The sequence below is a fragment of the Chanos chanos genome, chromosome 12 (genome assembly GCF_902362185.1).
Source record: "Chanos chanos chromosome 12, fChaCha1.1, whole genome shotgun sequence".
NCBI lineage: Eukaryota > Metazoa > Chordata > Actinopteri > Gonorynchiformes > Chanidae > Chanos > Chanos chanos.
Window position 1 is genome coordinate 15476303 of NC_044506.1, and position 20648 is coordinate 15496950.

Genomic DNA, 20648 nt, shown 5'->3' on the forward strand with positions numbered 1-20648 from the left:
TTCCCAGGTTTTGACGAAAACATTGAGTCACAGGGTGAGCTGATCCTGCAGGACTCCTTCCAGGTATGGGACCCAAAGACCCTGATCAGGAAGGGCCGAGAACGCCATCTCTTCCTCTTCGAAATGTCACTCGTCTTCAGCAAGGAGGTCAAAGACTCCAATGGACGCAGCAAGTACATCTACAAGAGCAAGCTCTTTGTAAGTTTGTCTTTCTTTAGTTCTACATTACAACATGAGCTCATTCAAGTCAAGATTGCTAACTGTGTTGTAATTTCAGTGGCAGTGTTATTGATTAGTTTACGCACTGTGTGTTCTTCTCTTGTGTAGACCTCTGAGTTGGGCGTAACTGAGCATGTAGAGGGAGACCCCTGTAAATTTGCCCTCTGGGTGGGGCGCACTCCCACCTCGGACAACAAGATCGTGCTGAAGGTAAGAGTAGGCTGGGCTCAGATTGATAGCTCGATAGCTCTCTCTCTCTCTCTCTCTCTCTCTCTCTCTGTCTCTCTCTGCCTCTCTCTCTCTTTCTCTTTCTCTCTCTCTCTGTCTCTGCCTCTCTCTCTCTGCCTCTCTCTCTCTTTCTCCCTCTCTCTCTCTCTCCCCCTCTCTCTCTCTCTCTCTCTCTCATTGCTGCTTTCCTTTCTTCACAGTCTCTCTCTTTACCCACTGACACTGCTTGGTAGCATGACTCTATGGTGCTCTGCTGTGGTGCTCCAGCTCTTTGTGTAGAGTGCTCTCTCTCTCTCTGACAGTGTCCTGGGTGATTCTGTGCTTTGTAAAGCGTATTTCGCTGTCCGTCTGTGTACTCTGTGGCCCGTGAAGGCATTATGTAAATGTTTGTATCTCTGAAACTGAACTAGTATTAGTGGGACAACATGCTTATGCCAACTCAGTTGACTTGATTTTCTCCCCTAAAACTCCTGAGATATGCACTTACATTCCCTGGTTCCCCTCACTGGACATTCATTTTCTCAGCCATGGGAATATGGATGATCTTGTTCTTTTCTTGTGTTTAATTATGAGCCTGCAGATAAAAAGCTCAAATTTTCTCTTACCTCATGATTAATTCAACTCTAGCCACAACTTGGACCCACAGCTACCAGTTTTCACAGGGTTTTTTTCTCTCCATGAAAATACAATTTGAAAAGAGTTCCAAAATTTTTAAGAAAGTTTCAACTTTAATAAGGGCATTCATGATCAATCATTGTCTTTACTTTGAAGATAAAAGCATGAGACCTGATCAGATCTTCTCTAACTGATCTTCCTCTTTCCTACTCGAGATCGTTGGACTTGTCATAAAGTGATGAGTTAATCATGGGGTAAAAGGAAAAACTAGGCTGAATTCGTATTGAAACTTTTTCATAGACTCATCCTTTCCCACATGCGCCTAATTATTATCCTCTGTCCTGACCTTTTGCTCTCGCTCCGTTTTTTTTTTTTTTTCTTTATCTTTAATAATTTTACACTTAGGCCTAGTCACAAGCATCTGTTCAGTCAACTGTTGGAAAAGCATGTTGCTCAATTTGACCTCTCTGAAACAGACATATAAGCAAATGTTCATATTAACTGCTTAACTAACTTCTCTGAAAGACATTGATGGTTGTGTGCATTATAAATGGTTTCTGTCTCTTTCTACTAATCGCTCAATAACTGCATGTCTGTTTTATCTGTTTTGTGAGTTAAACTGTAGAGTTTCCACTCTCTGTATTTTAATGTATTACATTGTAAATGTCTGTGGTTGACTTGTCTATGATTGTCAGAGCAGCTGTAGAAGTCTCATTTTCCATTCATTATCAGAGACTAGTCTCCAGTATGACCATTCAGTTTAGCTGTTCATTTTGTGGATAAACGTGTAAGATATTGAAACAGTGATCATCATTTTAATATTAGTGGTAATCATATTCATTTTAAGTTTAAAACCACTTTACAGCATTGAACAAAAGTTAGAATTAGTTATTATTGTTTTAAGTGTCACTTTATAGAGTTCTGGTAGTGCTACAGTTAATATCCCATTATACAATAGACAGAATGAGGACAGTGGTCCAATCAGTGCTCCTTAATAGAGTACAGAGTCATGACAGTATAACAGTCTTGGTCATAGCAGTCCAGAAACCATCCATTATAATGCACTGGAGAAATTGGAATTACATTGGCATAAAATTATCAGTGTTGTCCATCTGTCTCTCAAGCCACTTTGTCAAATGTAATGTATTGTATTTTGAAAAAGTAGTGAAATTCTCTATTCTATATTTCAAACTAAGCTAAGTCAGGGATGCAAACATGGAGCTATGGTGAGTACAGTTTGTCAATGACAGTTAACCTGTAGATTACAAATAGCCGAGAAATTAAGGATACCAGAATTAATCAATTCTCTTTACTCTTCTCTCACTTCCACACCCGCGCCCACACAACCTCACACTACAGGCCTCCAGTATAGAGAACAAGCAGGACTGGATCAAGCACATTCGAGAGGTGATTCAGGAGCGTACCATCCATCTGAAGGGGGCGCTAAAGGAGCCCATCCACATCCCCAAACCCTCCACGGCCAAACACAAGGGCCGCAGGTACACACCCAGGCCAGTGGAACATCCTTAAATTTAAACAGTCTGTTCTGTCCTGTTGTCTTCTGTTCTTTTCTGTTGTCCTCTGTTATTTGGTACAAAATTCTAGGGTACATCTTATTTCACAGTAGACGGCGAACATGATTTTTTCATGAGTCTGTGTAAACTGTACCTTTTACAGAGATGGAGAGGATCTGGACAGTCAGGGTGATGGTAGCAGTCAGCCAGACACAATCTCCCTGGCCTCCCGCACCTCCCAGAACACTCTGGACAGCGACAAGGTGAGAGTTCACAATCCATGCTCCTCTTTCCATACCCAGACCATACACCTGTACCCTGAACAGTGGGCTCAGGTCAAGCAGATACCACATCCACGTTTCTGTTTTTGTCTCCAGCAAAAAAAAAAATCCCTCAGGAACCCACTGAGTTCTGTCTTCTGAATAGGTTCCGTTCTCACCCCTGAAAAGATAAAGGGGATAATACAGCTTAATCATGACAGACTTGTATTGCCGTACTGCTATATCTGGGTACTCTGCAGTGGCTCACGGTTGAAGTCTCTGTGTGTTTGCCAGCTCTCTGGAGGCTGTGAGCTGACCGTGGTGATCCATGACTTCATGGCTGGAAACAGTAACGAGCTGACCGTGCGGAGAGGCCAAACCGTGGAGGTGCTGGAGCGGCTCCACGAAAAACCCGAATGGTGCCTGGTTAGGACCACCGACCGCTCGCCCGCCCAGGAGGGCCTGGTACCCAGCGCTATGCTCTGCATCGCCCACTCCCGCAGCAGCATGGAGATGGAGGGCATCTTCAATCACAAAGGTTAGAATATATTCACAGAAATGAATGTCAGGTCTCATCCAATTATGACTCTGTTTATACTTCTAGACAGTTAGATTTATAGGAAAATACAAGCTAGCGTTTGGTCATTTATTACACAGTCTTTAGCTGATTACTCGTTCAGAAAAATCATGTTGGTGGACTAGTGTAAGATTGTGTGGTATCTGCTGAAAAAGAGCTTACATTAGCCTGGTTAAATAGTGAATGAGTGGGCATCAGGGCATCCTGTTGTGAGATGTTCACATCTCAAACACTCAAACAGAACTAATGGCCTCCGCTGACCACATAAAACTGTAATCAGATATCGACTGTAATCTGATACACCGACGGTGCCGTAGATGAGCTGGGGAATCGATACACTTTCCTTAATGAGGTTTTTCTCTGGCTCTGCAGCAGGGGTTGATTGGTAGTAGCGTCTCTTTAGCGACTCTGCTCGTTCATTCTTTTCCTCTGCGCCCATCTCAGACACGCTGTCAGTCTGCAGTAACGACGCCATCTTACCGGGCTCTTCCGCCACGCTCCAGCCGGGCCACGGGCTTCACGGCTCCCAGAGCTCCCCCGGGCCCAAACGACCCGGCAACACCCTGCGGAAGTGGCTGACCAGCCCCGTGCGGCGCCTGAGCAGCGGCAAGGCCGACGGCCACGTCAAGAAGCTGGCGCACAAGAACAAGAAGAGCCGCGACGTGCGCAAGAGCGCAGACGCCGGCTCGCAGAAAGACTCGGACGACAGCGCCGCTACCCCTCAGGACGAGACCATCGAGGAGGTCGGTCTCTCCATCTCCCTTTCCGTTCGTTTGTTCCTTATCCTCCACATCTCTCAGAAAGCATCACTTTACTGTCGTATTCCTCTCTCTTTACTTTGCCTCTTCCCCTTTATTCCTCTTGACCTTTCATTTTCTCCTCTTTTTTCAAATTTTGGTCTCTGTTTCCTACGTTACCAGTGGTTAGCATCCATTTGCTGTCTGAGTAATGTTGTTCTCTCTCTCTTCCTGTTGCGTGCAGCGTGTGCGTAATGAGGGCCTGAGCAGTGGCACGCTCTCTAAGTCTTCGTCGTCGGGCATGCAGAGCTGTGGAGAAGAGGAGGGTGAGGAAGGGGCCGACTCGGTGCCCCTGCCTCCGCCCATGGCCATCCAACAGCATAGTTTACTCCAACCAGACCCCCAGGACGACAAGGTGAGACTTCTGACCACAGGCTGGTGGCTGTTGGATGGGGGTCAATAGAAAGACTGCTATCTTACGGGAGCGGTAGTGGGAAAGATTTTACACCGCAGCAAAACCTCTGAGTTGTCATTTGATGAGCTCCTTCAGTGATTGTGAAACTTCAAAAACCTCTAGAACCGTTGAAAAGGAACTTTTCAGTGTCCTTGGCGAGCAGTTACTAAACAGAACTGTCTCCTCTCTATAGCACTATTTGGTTGTCATAGAAATCCACTGCCTTACAATTAGGAGAGTAGGCTACATTTGTTTGTTTTGAAAATTCTCATCCTTTATTTTACACTTGATACTTTGATTTTGTTGACATTTTTACCTCTTTTCAGTTGGATATTTTCACTATTGCTAATTGAATTGGTAATGCTTTTAACGTGATCTTATGTGACTAAGATTACAACATGCATTGCATTGTACCAGTAATTTTGTTCAACTAATTTGACGCAAACTGAAAGCTTGGCCCGCACACACACACGCAGTGACCCTGTTGATTTACTTTTGGCAGAGGTCACTGAAACATTTCCAAAGAGCACTATTTAAACCCTCCAGTAAATAAGAGTTGTAATATCCGAACGAAGCCAGGCTTTCAACAGACTGTGTTCCCTGACCTTAAACTTTCAATATGTTTCTGCTGCTGATGAGAGAAATGCAATGAAATGCATCAGGTTTAAATGGGCTCACTCCTGTCGGTGTACAGCTTGAGACACTAATTTCTTTTTCTCTTTTGTTTTTTGTTTTTGTTTTTTGTTTTATTTGTTTCTTGGCTGTATGGTTTGCCATAGCATTACGTTGATTTGTGTCCTGTCTTTGTTTTATCTCAGTTTCCATACCTCTCCATTTGACTCCTTCCCTCATGGGCCTCCTTCCCTTCATCAGCGCTATTTTCTCTTTTTTTCTTTTTCTCTTTTTTTTTTTTACACCCATGTTCTAGCCTAGTCAATAGAGTTTAGAGCACCTCCCCCTATTACGACTTTTCGTTGGCGTTTTCTTCTGTTCTTTGCTTGAGTCAGCTAATATACAAACATATATGGTTTACTTGATAGAAAACCACTTTGATAGAAACCCCCTTAAGTTTCTCTTCAGTTTTCCCTCTTCAAGGGGGAATTCCTCTCTGGCTGTTCACTCTAGTGCCATCCCGTAGAGGTGTCTGATTTTTTTTTTTTTTCTTTAATTTACCTGAGCACAGAATTTCCCCAGTCCATGTTTTTTTTAGTTGAGTATTTATTCTTAATTTTTGCAGTATGTTTTTGTTTGAGTTTGTGAAGCATTGTCAAACTCAGTTCTTCCAAAGCTTTCGAATTTTGATCAGACTCAGTATCTCAGAATATCTCCTGACTCTATGACCAGTTTCAGAGTATAATAAGGCACATGTGTAAGGAGGGGTGTGTGCGAGAGAGAGAGAGAGAGAGCGAGCGAAGAGATCGGAGGTGTGCGCTTGGTCTGAGGGGTTTGTGTGTGTGTCTGTGTGTTTGCTTGGTCTGAGGGGTTTGTGTGTGTGTGTCTGTGTGTGTGCTTGGTCTGAGGGGTTTGTGTGTGTGTGTCTGTGTGTTTGCTTGGTCTGAGGGGTTTGTGTGTGTGTCTGTGTGTTTGCTTGGTCTGAGGGGTTTGTGTGTGTGTGTCTGTGTGTTTGCTTGGTCTGAGGGGTTTGTGTGTGTGTCTGTGTGTTTGCTTGGTCTGAGGGGTTTGTGTGTGTGTCTGTGTGTTTGCTTGGTCTGAGGGGTTTGTGTGTGTGTCTGTGTGTTTGCTTGGTCTGAGGGGTTTGTGTGTGTGTCTGTGTGTTTGCTTGGTCTGAGGGGTTTGTGTGTGTGTCTGTGTGTTTGCTTGGTCTGAGGGGTTTGTGTGTGTGTTTGCTTGGTCTGAGGGGTTTGTGTGTGTGTGTCTGTGTGTGTGCTTGGTCTAAGGGGTTTGTGTGTGTGTCTGTGTGTGAGAGAGAGAGAGAGAGTGAGAGTGAGAGTGAGAGTGAGAGAGAGAGAGAGTGAAGGCGCACGCTCGGTCAGAGGGGTTCATGTGCCTGAGGATGACTCTGAATCTCAGAGAACACCTCCTCACTCTCCTCCCCTCTTAACGTTCCCCCCGCCCCGCCCATTCCCTCCCCCTCCTCCCCCCTCCCTCTGTGCTCTACCCTCTCATTATCCACTCGGCCGTCTAATTGGCATCTAAAAGCTAAGCAGACCAGAGGCCAGTCCCAGACACAAATTGGAAAGTCTGGAAGGCACAGCAAGGGTGAGAGACTCTCTGTTAGATTTTCCTGTACTTCTGTGTGATGGCTGCCTTGTCGCAGGCTACAGATAAAGTTAGCTCAAGATGCCAGATGAATCTCTTCTAGTGATTTGGTGTCATCATTTGTCATGGTTAATATTAGTTAATACACAGTGGGGAAGAGCATGGTCTTTATAAGTTCCTAAGTGATTTGTCTGTCAGATGTGAATAAAATATAATGAAATATGAAATGTAAGATGAAATATGTTGATACCTCAGACTGTGTGTCAACATATTTCCAGGTTGTTTAGAGAGGCACAGCTGGTATAAAATCTTATCTAGACTTTAGGTTCTGAATTTAGGCTCAAATAAAATAAGCCTTTAATATTTTGCACAAATTTATTGTGGTTTAGTTTTGACCTAATTAAACAACCCTGTGGCACTATTACTTTACATAATTTCATAGTTAAAGGAAAATTTGTTTTTTGTTGTTTTTTTTAATCAAGTCTTTTACGTAAGTCTCGTACAGCAAGACTTACTTAAAAGACAAAGGGTTCAGTGAATGCAGGTTAACTATAGGTAACCTGTTGTATATGCATCCACATGGAGGTGTGTTTGCCTTAGTTTTTGGGGAGGGTCTTTTTTTCTTCTTCTTCTTCTTTTTTTCTTCTTTTTTTTCTTTTACTTTTCTTACCTCAAGACATCTCAACTTGGTCTTTCTCTCTCCCCCCCCTCGTCGTTTTCTCCCCCCCGGCCAGACGTCGTCTCGTCTCTCGGTTCGGCCCTCTAGTTCAGAGACGCCAAGCGCTGCAGAACTAGTCAGTGCCATCGAAGAACTGGTCAAAAGCAAGATGGTGGGTCTGCGAGCATGCCTGTATCCGTGTAGTTTTAGTTTGGCTCTTAGTCGTTGTGTGCGTTCTATAGCTCGTGTTTTGAATTTTTGTTTTTCAGTTGATTTCTAAACGTTTGAATCATTTCTCTTTCGTCCTTTGCTCGTGTAGGGTTTTCGTGTGTGTGTGGGGAAGTTCAGTGTGTAACATGGGGTTTTGATCTGTGTTCCTCAGGCCCTAGAGGACCGACCCAGCTCTCTGTCTGTGGAGCAGGGGGACAGCAGCAGCCCTTCCTTCAACCCCTCAGACAACTCTCTTCTCTCCTCCTCCTCGCCCAACGATGAGGTCGAGGAACGCAAGACCGGCTTCCTCAAAAGACGACAGTGAGTGGCTTTCACCTCTCTATATTTTTCTCTCTCGTTTTCTCTCTCTCTTATCACGGCACGCACACATGCTGTGGCTGTGTCTTATTTCCAATAACCTTATGCATCTTTCTCCCTCTGTTTCTCTCTCTCTCTCTCTCTCTCTCTCTCTCTCATTCCTGCTTTCTTCTCCCTCAGTTATGTGCTACTGGAGTTGGTCGAGACAGAGAGGGACTATGTGAGGGATCTGGGTCTGGTTGTTGAGGTATGTGAACTGCCATACTCCTGATCTACTGATGTAATACCTTTACTTAAGCTTTAATTCTTCACATTGTTCAGTTATTTAACAATCGGTTTTATTCCAGCTCTCAGGCGTTCTTTGATGTAATATTTCCATATCTCTGCTTCTAAGGGTTACATGACCAGGATGAAGGAGGATGGTGTTCCTGACGACATGAAAGGAAAAGATAAGATTGTGTTTGGAAACATCCACCAGATCTACGACTGGCACAAAGAGTACGTATGACATCCCTCACCCTGTGAGCTCAGCTTTACACCAACAAGACATTTTACTCTCGTCTTGGTGACTGCTTTTCCCTGGCTGTGGTTATGATGAAGTTGGATTAGAAGTGGTATAAAACCGTAGAGACTGACTAAAGCCAGAACTGAAGTGCGTGCTTAGTTCGTCTCATCTGGCCTGAGGTGGCAGCTATGTGAAGACTAGAAAGAGTTCATTGGCAATTACATGTTGTGGATTCAGGTTGATGGGGGTTAGGATTATAGGTAATTAAATCAATAAGATACATGGCTATGTAGTGAGTAGTTTTTTTGTTTTTTTTTCTGATGTTTCAGTTTCTTTCTGGGCGAGCTGGAGAAGTGCCTTGAAGACCCTGACCGACTGGGCCCTCTGTTTGTGAAACATGTAAGGCCCTCGTGTTCAGCATGTCTCATATAAACATGCCTATTATTTTACTCTATAAAAGAGTCAAGGTGTTTTAATCCATTGTGTCTTATTTTTGTATTATAGGAACGGAGGTTGCAAATGTACATTGTTTACTGCCAAAACAAACCCAAATCAGAACACATAGTCTCGGAGTACATTGACACCTACTTTGAGGTGTGTGCCCTTTATTTCCACTATTGACAAGTCCAGTGTTCCAGGAGTGTTGTTAGTGCATTTAGTGATTGAAAGTTTATGTCTGTGCATGTGCTAACTGATTGGTCCGCTCAGTAATAGCCATAAGGGATACTTCATCTCCTGTGTCCAAGTTCTGGTACAGTTACAGACATATGTGTCCTTCATCAGATCTTTACTGTGCACACCCTTGCATGGGTCATTGTTAACTGTAATGTTACATGACATGCCAACCTCTCATCTCTCTCTCTCAACCACCCTCAGGATCTGAAACAACGTCTGGGCCACAGGCTTCAGATCACAGACCTGCTCATCAAACCTGTGCAGAGGATCATGAAATACCAGCTGCTGCTCAAAGACTTCCTCAAGTTCACAAAAAAAGCTGGATTGGATAGTCTGGATCTGGAAGTAAGAACCTTTCTCTCTGTTCATCACGTGATTCAACTTGGCCATTAATTGGCTCTGAGCAATTTTTTCGTATGTTCTCTGTTTTCCCCGTAATTGCTGTGATGTTGTGCATGTGTTACAGAAAGCAGTGGAGGTCATGTGCATTGTACCAAAACGATGCAACGACATGATGAATGTTGGACGACTCCAAGGATTTGATGTATGGCTCTCTACCACAAATAATTTGATTAAATAGATCAAGACAAAGCAATGATTGATTGATTGATTGCCATTTAGTTAACCAAGGATAACTCATGAACCTTGTTTCTTTCATCTTGCTTTTCTTCCTCCTTTTCTTCCCCCCGATTTCACTCAGGGGAAGATCGTGGCTCAGGGTCGTCTCCTCCTACAGGACACATTCATGGTGTCAGATCCTGAGGGAGGTTTGCTGGGCAGGATGAAGGAGAGAAGAGTCTTCCTCTTTGAGCAGATTGTCATCTTCAGTGAGCCCCTCGATAAAAAGAGGGGCTTCTCCATGCCCGGCTTCATGTACAAGAGCAGCATCAAGGTACAGAAGACATGTCCGTTCATTAGTAAGGAAGGCTTAGGAAGGATTTGTTCAGTTAAATTTAACAAGTAGGACCTTGGTGTTTTAGAGTATATGGTACTGGATGGAATACCATTCTGATGCCTGTGTGTGTATTCGTAGATGAGCTGTTTAGGGCTGGAGGACAGTGCGGATGGTGACCCCTGCAAGTTCACCCTGACCTCAAGAACGGCTAACGGCGGCACTGAGGCTTACATCCTGCACTCGTCCCACCCCGGAGTACGACAGGTCTGGATGCTTCAGATCAGCCAGATACTGGAGACCCAGCGCAACTTCCTCAACGGTACATGAACACACTCTGTCTCGTTTATTACGGACATTATCAAAAACAGTTTACATACAATTAGGCTAATGGTACTCTGTCAGCTGTGCCATATGATCCAGTATGCAATCCCATAACAATATATCAATGGCTTTATAAATGTCATAGTCACAGAGCACGTCAGACAGTCATTTGTCATCATCTGAGTAATATCTTAATTTCATTCTGTCTCCCACTGCAGCGCTTACTTCTCCTATCGAGTACCAGCGGAACCATGTGGGAGGGGGTGCGGCTGGTCCCGGTGGTGCTGCAGGCAGTGCTCAGGCTGGGGGCAGCGGAGGGCCAAGCATGCCATGTGTGGCCTCAGGCGGCGGCGGCGGCGGAGGAGGAGGAGGAGGGAGTGTCCTGGCGGGGCCAGGCTCTCGGACACGGCCGTCCCGCATCCCCCAGCCTTCCCGCCTGCCCCAGCCCCTCCGCCACCACTCGCCCGCCCTGGGCTCAGGACCTGGCGAGTCTGACGGGCCAGACAAAATATCAGGTATGTCCCCCCGGCCCCTCTCTGGGGGTTCTAATCCGACACCCTCTACACCTAACCCGGCCAATGTTTCTGAGGCTGACACAAACCGGGAAGCTCCTCCTAAGATGAAGGTGTCAGGGAGCCCTCACTCTAAACGGACCGCTTCGGTCGAGAGCCCTTCCAAAGAGAACCGGGAAGGCCCGGGACCCATTCCTCGCGCCTTGGTGAACCCGTTGTCCCTGATGAAGCAACGACCTGGTACAGTATCTCCAATGGCCACCCCGTTAGCCACACCGGCCTTTGGCAAGGACAGTGGCCCACCCTGCAGCCCAGTGCAAAAGACAGCCGGAGGCTCCTCCTCATCCTCCTCTTCATTTTGGACGTCCATGCCAGCATCCCCGGCCAGCCGGCCTGGCTCCTTCACCTTCCCTGGGGAAGCTTGTGAGACTCTGGGCCGACAGAACCAGAACCAAAGTCAGCGGCACTCCAGCCACAGCAAGGAGGCTGACCGTATGAGTACCTGCTCCTCTGCTAGCGAGCAGTCCATTCAGTCAACCCAAAGCAATGGGGTAAGAGCTCTACTCCAGCCCCAGGCTTCAAGGCCACTCTGCTTCTCTCCTCCACGAGGCTAGATCTGTTAGACCTTCACAACAAGACAACCTGCTCTCTGTCCTTGTTACTAACTCTTTCTGGACTTCTCCTAACTGCTCTATGCCTCTAACACCTGGGTTCCTCCTCTGTGTGGATTTCTGAGTTCTTTGAATGTGTAAATATACCAATAGGCTACTAACATCTGTTTTATAACAAGGGTTTTGAGAAAAACTTCCCTTTGCAAATAGATAGAATTTTTCTTCAACTACTCCACTCTCAGCTTGACTACTTCTTCCTGGACCATTGTTCTTTCCTCTCGTTACTGTTCAAAAGAAGGCAACTGAGGCTGAGTCTCCTAACACTGCTGCTACAAAAACTGCATCTTTACCTGCCTCTCTGAAATCTTCACCTGCACAAGTAAAACATTGTCTGTCTTACTAACTCTGAAGAATCACGTTCTTTCTCTGGAATTGGTTCAGATTCATGGGAATGCATTGACTTGCTTTTTTTTTTTACATGACCTAAAAGTGAAAGATTGGTCTGATCTCTGGATGACGTAGCTTCTCACTTCTCTATTCCACCTCCCTCTCTTTCCTCTCTGGCCTTGCTTTTGGTTCTACACTTTCTCAAGGTGTAAAACTGCCCTAATTGGCTCACCTTTCTTTTTCTGTGTAAATATAACTGACTAAAGCTTTATGGGAATATACAGCATTGCAATATGAATCTCTGTAACTGATCATTACTTCAGTGAAATTCTCCGGTTAATGATCAGCTAATGCACGGGTGTGAGCCAATGGATTGTGCTTTTCTTAGATATTGACCTCTACTGATGACTCTAACTGGATGTTGTGTTTGAGTAGTTAATATTTGGATCAGTTCTGAGGAATACTGAAATCTCACAAACATGTTTGATCAGAATTTGCTTTTTAAGGCACGTGTGTCATGAAAGAATGAAGCGCCCGTGCGTATCCGTTTAAACCTATAATTTCTCCCCTCATGTATTGAAATTCACTCTTGAACCTCATCTGTATTTCGGCCCTCACAGAGTGAAAGCAGCAGCAGCAGTAACATCTCCACCATGCTCGTGACGCAGGACTACGTGGCTCTGAAAGAGGATGAGATTAACGTGTGTCAGGGCGAGGTCGTTCAGATCCTCGCCTCCAACCAGCAGAACATGTTTTTGGTGTTCCGTGCCGCCACCGACCAGAGCCCGGCCGCCGAGGGCTGGATCCCCGGCTACGTGCTGGGCCATACCTCCGCCGTCATCTCCGATGCTCCGGAAGGCACCATCAAGTACGAAAGAGCCATATTTCATAGATAGGGTTTCTATTTGGTTTGATGCTCAGATCCTTGACTGTGTTAGGATAGTGGGTATTAGGAGTAGTCTGCTGCCCTCTAGTGGTCGCGCTGTTATTTATGTTAAATTGGTGGATATTTTCAATTTATCTGATCCTCAATGTTTCAACAGGAAATCATCTTCATGGCATACATCCCTTCGGATCCGGAAGAAATCAGAAAAACGAGAAAAGGAAGGGAAAAAGGAGGGCAAGCTTGAAAACGGTTATAGAAAATCCAGAGAGGGCTTAGCCAACAAGGTTTCTGTAAAGGTAATGAGTCACACGGAAAGGTCTCTGTTTTTGTTTACTTTTCATTACCCGTTTTTCTGATGTCTCATTTGTATCTCGTCTTTTTATTGCAGCTTCTAAATCCTAACTACATCTATGATGGTAAGTTATTGTATTTCTGTAGGTTGAGTTTCCCAGTTTCTTCCTCGCTCAGGGCATTGTTTGAAGTGTTGTCTGTAACTGTCCTCATTAAAAGAAGGCCTGACTGTGCGATGTGGTTTTGTGCGCAGTTCCACCGGAGATCCTCGTTCCCCTGAGCGACGTCACTTGTGATAAGGGTGAGAGCGTCACTCTCAGGTGTAAGGTGTGTGGTCGCCCCAAAGCCACCATCACCTGGAAAGGACCCGACCAAAGCACGCTGACGAACAACGGCCACTTCAGCATAGCCTACAGGTACGGACAGGCTCACGGCTTCGGCCCGAATAAAACACCAGCTGTGCCTTTAAAACACAACCCTTCAGCTACCTGGAAAAACATTAACCTGCTTCACATCGCATAAAGAAGGCTGCTGGAGTTTACTTTTCATTCTTTAATTCACAGAGAGTGTGCTTATTATCTGTAATAAGGATGGAGTGCTTGTTTTCTGAGATAACGATAGTAAATGACCAGTAAGCAGTTTGTGCCTCTTTTTTTTCCTGTGCAAATGCACAGTCGTGCTTCCTGGAGATGGATACCGAGGGTGGAAAATGACCAAGTCTGGTGAACATGAATGTATTTCTCTCTTATCGTCCTCACCCTACAGTGACACAGGCGAGGCGACACTGCGTATAGTGGGCGTGGCCTCAGAAGATGACGGCGACTACACCTGCATCGCCACCAACGACGTGGGCAGTGTCTCGTCGACAGCCTGTCTCAGAGTGTTGGGTAAGTTTGGCTATGTAGACATGGCTATATGAGAATACACACACAGAGAAACGAATGCACATGTGACCTGTTCACAGAAACAAATGCAATCATGGATACTTTTACAGGAACCTCCAGTGACGGACTACGGGTGATGTGGAAGGACAACTTTGAGTCCTTCTATTCTGAGGTGGCAGAACTTGGCAGGTGAGATTAGCAAGAATTTGTGTTCATGTCCAGGTTCCTGTGATAATTGTGGGATTGTTTATAGGGTTTTCAAAACTATTTTGCGGTTCCTCTTTTCAGTATTTGCCTGGACATGATAAGATAAGCCTGGCTAGTCATTCTCATCTAGCATTCAGAAAAGGGTTTTTCTTTTTTTCCATATGTGTGATCTTGAGTAAGTAATACTAATTAGTCATCACATGTTAATGATGGTGACCATGTTGTTCCTGTGTCCAGGGGACGTTTTTCTGTGGTGAAACGCTGTGACCAGAAGGGCTCCAAACGGACTGTAGCAGTCAAACTGGTCAATAAGAAACTAATGAAACGTGACCAGGTCACCCAGGAGCTCAGTATCCTACAGAAACTACAACATCCCCACATAGTCTGCTTACTGGACACGTTTGAGACCTCCAGCAGTTATGCACTGGTCCTAGAGATGTGAGTACCACACACGCACACACACACACACACACACTTTGCACTTCTGGTCTGACTCAATGTGTTCTACCTCACAAATTCAAATACACACATTTCTGTCTGGTCTGGTCACAAATAATGGATAACACACTCTCACATGTTAGCAACCTTTTTGTGTTTGTAAATGTCTGTGTGTGTCTCTAGGGCTGACCAAGGCCGTCTGTTGGACTATATTGTGAGCTGGGGTAATCTCACTGAGGAGAAAGTGGCTCTCTACCTCCGGGACATTCTTGAAGCTTTACACTACCTACACAACTGCAGGATAGTCCACCTGGATTTAAAGGCAAGATTGACCTTTTCAAGTGCACAGCAAGCATAGTTATTGCATAATATGAGTGTGTTTGTTGGTAGACTTCATAGAATTTATAGCCTAGAGCTGAATTATGACTCGTAGTAATATCTGGAGCAGTATTTCCATCCCTAACCATCTCTGTGATATCTCTACAGCCTGAAAACCTACTGGTTGAGCAGAGCTCCTCCCAGCCCAAAGTGAAGCTGACGGACTTCGGGGACGCAGTGCAGCTGAACTCCGCCCATTACGTGCACCCTATTCTGGGAAGCCCGGAGTTCGCCGCCCCCGAGCTGGTCCTGGGGGACCCGGTTGCGCTTACGTCCGATCTCTGGAGCTTGGGCGTGGTGACCTATGTGATCCTGAGCGGAGCTTCACCCTTTCTCGATGAGAGCGTGGAGGAGACATGCCTCAACATCTGCCGGTTGGATTTCAGCTTCCCCGAGGACTACTTCCAGGGCGTGAGCCAGGCGGCACGGGACTTTGTTTGCCTGCTGCTAAAGACGGACCCCTCCAAGCGCCCCCCCGCCGCCGTCTGCCTCCAGGAGCCCTGGCTGCGGCCGGGGGGAGGGAGACGCTCTGTAGAATGCATCGACACCTCCAGGCTTATCTCCTTCATCGACCGGCGCAAACACCAGAACGACCTGCGACCCCTGGGAGGGGTCCGGGCCTTTCTGCATAGCAGGCTTCAGCCCAGGATCTGATCCCGATTTTGAAAAAAAAAAAAACACCAAAAAAGCCAATGAATTAATGACAATCTCATCCTCTTTCAGATGCCAATTTTGACTCTGGTAGTCCTTTGCCAAGCAATCAGAATATGTGGTGAAGACCACCTAACCCAATCAGAACCCCCCCCAGACAGTACGGTTCTAATTAGATAGAACCAGTCCTCCTCCAGTCCTCTGCTGCTGACTGGATCAGAAATCAATAAAAAAAAAAAATGAAGATTTGTAAAGACACACTAAGTCAGTGCAATAGCTTGATTATTTCACTGATTGCTAAAATATGATCAAATCTGCACAATGGTGACAGAGCTTTTCTGTGAAGAAAGTGATGCAATGAAACTGTCCTGCTAGCTTGGAGAACTTTTTTTTTATTTGTTTGGAGGGTTTTTTTTGTTTGTTTGTTTTTGGTTTTTTTGGGGAGGGAGGGGGGGTCTTCCTTCGTTTTGCCTGAGCCAGAGAGAGCAAGCGGTTTGTTTTCCTGCTTTTACAGTATTCAACTCAACAGACCAGAGGAATATCTCTTTCTTAAAGAGACACTGTATAGGACGAAACAAAAAGAAAAAAAACTTGAGGATATCGTTGTCCACGCCTTTTCAGACCTATTTGAATACACATTAGAGATGGAAGCCAAAACATCAGACAATGTATGAATCTTGGATAATACACACAGAGCTTCTTCAGTTGTCTGGCTGAATTAGTTGATGAACATGACACGTGGTGATGAAGTTTTTAAACTGCTGCAGGTCAAACCTCTTTAAGTAAACGCAAACTCCTTTTTTAATGTTTATTATTTTGCTTTATCTAGAACAAATTGTGTTGTGCAAATTAAAGATGTAAAAGCCTTACTTTGTACATAGGTGGTGTCTGCCCTCTTAATTTTTTGTTGGAGAGTTTTTTGCTGCCATAAGAGCATCCCAGAGGCGGGAGAAAACAAATCCTAGCAGGGGATGGGCAGTCAACGTTCTGAGTGACAGTAGAGAGAGCCAGTCAGATATGAGAGTGGCAAAGGAAGACTGAATACTGTAAATGCACTCACGTTGTATGTTATGTTTCCGATTCTTATCATGTGCAATGTTGCGGCTTTAACAGTTTATGCAACTATTTATGAAGACATCTGTTGTAACTGTAATAAATATATAGAAAAGCATGTACTTGGTACTGCAAGTTCTGCTGTTAATTGTGTTTATTTAAACAGAAACTTTCATTTGGTTTTAGTGTTATTTCCCTGTTAAGTCACAGGGGTCAATGTGTACATGGCACTTATGTTTATTTGTTTGGTTTGTTTTTGATTTTAAGCATAGTTAGTGGTATACCAAAGCTCTCTCAGCTTTACAAGAATGGTTACCTTTTTTCTCACATTTCATTGCATTAAGTTATGCGTCGTAAAGCCGTGAATGGATGTTTACATGTTTTATCATAGCTTTATTTTTGATTTCATTTTGTAGGAGAAAAACAAAGTCTCATTTTGCGCAGGTGTCCTGTAACAGACATTTCACACACCTTGTGTTTTGGTCTTCTGCACATTTAGGGGAGGGAATTTTGAAACCCTTTTCGCATTAAGAGTAGGCTTTATAATCAAGTCTCGATCAATGGAATAGTTTTCTTGTGATAAGCAAGAGATCATTGTCATAAATGTGAAGCCTCTAAATTATGATATTTATATAATATCTGACCGTATAGATAGTTTTTCTACCACTTTAGATTATAATATGTCTAAAGCCTTGGATAGCATTTGGTGAGATATTAGTTATAAACCTTTCAACGAGTTTGAAAAAAAAAAAAAAAAAGAGAGAAAAATGATCAATACTTAATTCACATTGGTAAGAGATTCTTCCATAGCCTATAGCAGACGAGCCCTTACTCTACAGTTTGCTGCTTTGTCACGTCCTTAGAAACCAGTGATCGTTATGTCACGCGTCAGCCGACATTTTCAGATTGTTAATCTCTGATAGAATGTTTGCTCGTGGCCAGAAACTCTCTCTCTCTCTCTCTCTCCGTAGGGAGAAACATTGTGGATTCATCTGTACAGTTCCATATCACCTTTTAATTTATTCGTCATTGTAAAGTTGTACAGAGGCCGTTCCAACGTGGGAACTCGAACTGGATTCATTTTTGTTTTGTTTTTTGTGTCTTTTCTTTCCTTCTCTCTTTCTTTCCTTTTTTTTGTTTTTTTTTTTGTTTTTTTTTCTTCTTAGTTTATCATATTTTATATGTATGTATTACTGTTTTTACTTGTTTAATTTTCGATTATTTTATACTTTTGCATGTATATTTCTTTGTACAGAGTCCATAAGTGTTTACGCGACGTGCTGTAAATATTTTGTTTTGCCATTGGTTATTTTGAAATTAAACATATGGAACATAGCTCACCCTTGCCTTTCCTGCTTTATAATTTGTTTTTGGGTTTTTTTTGGGGGGGGAAGGTTTTTTTTTGGTCTAATCCTACAGATCTATTTCATTGACCTTTGATTACACAGAAATTCATACCATTCTCATTGTATTATGGGTATCTTGGGCAGCGGCTGTATGTATGAAGTACATATGGCATTACTGTGTTCATAACACTAATAAAGCAATCCTGAGGGACACAGTCTCATGTAGAAGCGTTTTGGAGACTAAGGGAGAAATTGTCCACTAGATGACAGCAAACAGGAGAAAAACAGGGGTAAGGTTGCAAAAGGTGTAGTGTGACTCCTGGCCCCTCAGTATTGTCAGTGCACAACTGGGAGATCCTAAAACTCACAACGACTCAACTTTTTGGACGCTCTTCCCTTTTCAAGGAATACGGTTAAATCGTTGGAATAATTCAGTTGGTTAAATCTGCTCTCTACCAGAGGGACCATGGTGATCTGTGATCTATGTCTTTTTGTCCTCTATAATCCACTTCAGATGACTGGAAAAAAAAGTGTGATTTGGGTTTAAGAGGCGTCCTAAAAAAGAAATCAGACAGTCATTCTCCACTGAGGCCATTTCCTCCTTTACAAAACTTTTCCGTTTTGGGTCGTTCTCAGACCTTCTCCAGTTTGTCTGAGCAGTGTGGGTGATAAACCGTCCACCAGGAGGGGGTGCTACAGAGCCAGAACAAAGTCAAGCTCTGGAAACTTCAACTGCTCCTTACAGCCGTCGAGTATTTTATGTGATCGGCTACATTTTTACACAAGAATTAGAATTACTCGAGACTAAAAACAACTGGTTTCTTTGTCTTTCCTTCTGGACTGGTTTACAGTCTTTTGAATATTCCAACTGTCAGCTAAACCCTATGTACAGAAAAATCCTTTAAAGTTGTCCTTCCTGAGGTCAAAACAATACTGGTTGGTTATTCTGTAACCAAATCAGTATGCAATACCTCTAAACTGATATGAACTTGCCAATAAAAATAAGAATGTGCGTGGAAGAAATATAGCTAAATAAGCAGGCCTGTTATTAAATTTCAGTCCTAAATATTTTCAGTCTATACAGCGTATATACTGAATGAAAATAGAACTGCTGTAGAATTCAGCGTCTCCCGAATGATTCCTCTGCTTAATTTTACATTTCAAGTGTTTTGTCAGATTGGATCATTAATTAAACGTCAACAATTTACTGAGAAGTTAAGATTGAGAAGTTTTATTGCGTCACACAAGTGAACTCTATGGTGCTTTAACACAGTATGCACTCTATACAAGACACAGTAACATATTATACATTGCACAGAAAGGCAGAAGTATACAATTTACAGTTTGTACTTAAATAAACATAAAATCAACAGTGACAGCAGGTTTCTACGTGGATTAATTGCAGTATGGGCAAAAACTATTTCAACTGCGTTGGACAAAGTCCATATTTGAAAGGAGAAGATCAAATCTACTGGTGCCTTAAGACAAAAACTGGCCAAATGCCACCCATTTCATCTGCATGACTTGGGTCCAATCGTTTACTCAGTCACTGCATTAAACCAGGCTGTGTTTTACAGGTTCATCCATACAAGGGAAGATGTATTTGGATGACTGAATGGGAAAGCGTATCCACAGCTAATCAAATAGAAGGGTTATTACATCATACTGTTTATGAAGGAAGAAGATTTGAGCAAATTATAATACTGGATAATCGCTTTTGTCTTTCAACAGTCAGCATAGCTTATGATGGTAAAAGAGACATCAGAAACAGAGAACAAAAGTTGTTCTTAAAGATGGTCTGATTTGGTAGAGCAGTGTTAAGTCTCTGGCAGAGTACATTAAGCTGAAACCTAAAAAGAAGTATGTTATGTCAGAGAGTGACAAGACACAACTCATGAAACTAAACAGGGCATAATTGTAACAGGTTGGAATTCACATTCCATAAAGTGTATTCTCACACTACTGAATCCACCATATGACTGCAGTCAGTGAATCGTGGAAGTAAGTCTACGACGTTATGCCGTTTTCTCTATCATCAAAGCGACCAGCTGTGTTTGTTTTGAGCCAATCTATACTGGAATTTCATGTTAGGTCGTTGTGCCCTTAATCCTAGCATTTTACTGCTCTGAAGATCCTGCTGACTGTCCTTTGAGAAGGCACGGGAGACGAGATACGCTGCGGAGACTAAAATGCCAACCTCACGTGGCCCTAAGACGGGTTCACATGTCTAAAAGCATGAGGCGTTTACCATCCTCTCTTCACCGTGTATATCCTACAAACAGTATTTACACAGCACCCTCTCAGACGCGGTCAAATCTGTATTAACCGAAAAAAAAACAAAAAAAAAACCAATTCGCTAACGTGTGTTTAGATTTGTTTGTCAAAAAAGGGGACAGTGTCGTATCTCAAAAACAGTCAATAGAACTGAACTGAAAATATAACAGAATAGAAACAATAGGAATGTTTATAATGTACACATAATATCTCAATAGCTCAGGGAATAAAATATATTAAGACAATAATACAGCTTTTTTTCATAATTTAGATTAGAGAAACCATTATGTTAAGACTGAATGAGATATATTTGGTTTCATTGTT

The 20648-nt window shown here is 43.6% G+C and overlaps 2 protein-coding genes across 2 annotated transcripts in view; one reads left to right on the top strand and one right to left on the bottom strand.

Annotated features, from left to right (window-relative positions):
- Nucleotides 1-15796, top strand: part of trioa (trio Rho guanine nucleotide exchange factor a) — a 77399-nt gene extending 61603 nt beyond the window's left edge. Inside the window, exons 31-57 of the mRNA XM_030788729.1 lie at nucleotides 8-198; nucleotides 328-429; nucleotides 2422-2561; nucleotides 2740-2839; nucleotides 3131-3374; nucleotides 3858-4156; nucleotides 4395-4565; nucleotides 7559-7654; nucleotides 7865-8013; nucleotides 8191-8257; nucleotides 8405-8508; nucleotides 8845-8914; nucleotides 9020-9109; nucleotides 9392-9535; nucleotides 9657-9734; nucleotides 9891-10082; nucleotides 10224-10404; nucleotides 10625-11469; nucleotides 12537-12784; nucleotides 12960-13098; nucleotides 13191-13218; nucleotides 13347-13509; nucleotides 13859-13980; nucleotides 14088-14166; nucleotides 14422-14622; nucleotides 14806-14944; nucleotides 15109-15796. Of these exons, the coding sequence (XP_030644589.1) occupies nucleotides 8-198; nucleotides 328-429; nucleotides 2422-2561; nucleotides 2740-2839; nucleotides 3131-3374; nucleotides 3858-4156; nucleotides 4395-4565; nucleotides 7559-7654; nucleotides 7865-8013; nucleotides 8191-8257; nucleotides 8405-8508; nucleotides 8845-8914; nucleotides 9020-9109; nucleotides 9392-9535; nucleotides 9657-9734; nucleotides 9891-10082; nucleotides 10224-10404; nucleotides 10625-11469; nucleotides 12537-12784; nucleotides 12960-13098; nucleotides 13191-13218; nucleotides 13347-13509; nucleotides 13859-13980; nucleotides 14088-14166; nucleotides 14422-14622; nucleotides 14806-14944; nucleotides 15109-15654 (4928 nt within the window). The 3' untranslated portion in view covers nucleotides 15655-15796. The remainder of the gene's footprint in view (nucleotides 1-7; nucleotides 199-327; nucleotides 430-2421; nucleotides 2562-2739; nucleotides 2840-3130; nucleotides 3375-3857; nucleotides 4157-4394; nucleotides 4566-7558; nucleotides 7655-7864; nucleotides 8014-8190; nucleotides 8258-8404; nucleotides 8509-8844; nucleotides 8915-9019; nucleotides 9110-9391; nucleotides 9536-9656; nucleotides 9735-9890; nucleotides 10083-10223; nucleotides 10405-10624; nucleotides 11470-12536; nucleotides 12785-12959; nucleotides 13099-13190; nucleotides 13219-13346; nucleotides 13510-13858; nucleotides 13981-14087; nucleotides 14167-14421; nucleotides 14623-14805; nucleotides 14945-15108) is intronic.
- A 4557-nt stretch (nucleotides 15797-20353) lies between these two features.
- tinagl1 (tubulointerstitial nephritis antigen-like 1) overlaps nucleotides 20354-20648 on the bottom strand; it is a 21771-nt gene continuing 21476 nt past the window's right edge. The window contains exon 12 of the mRNA XM_030789178.1: nucleotides 20354-20648. This exon is cut by the window's right edge and continues 1349 nt beyond it. The gene's annotated coding sequence lies outside the window, so the exon portion shown is untranslated.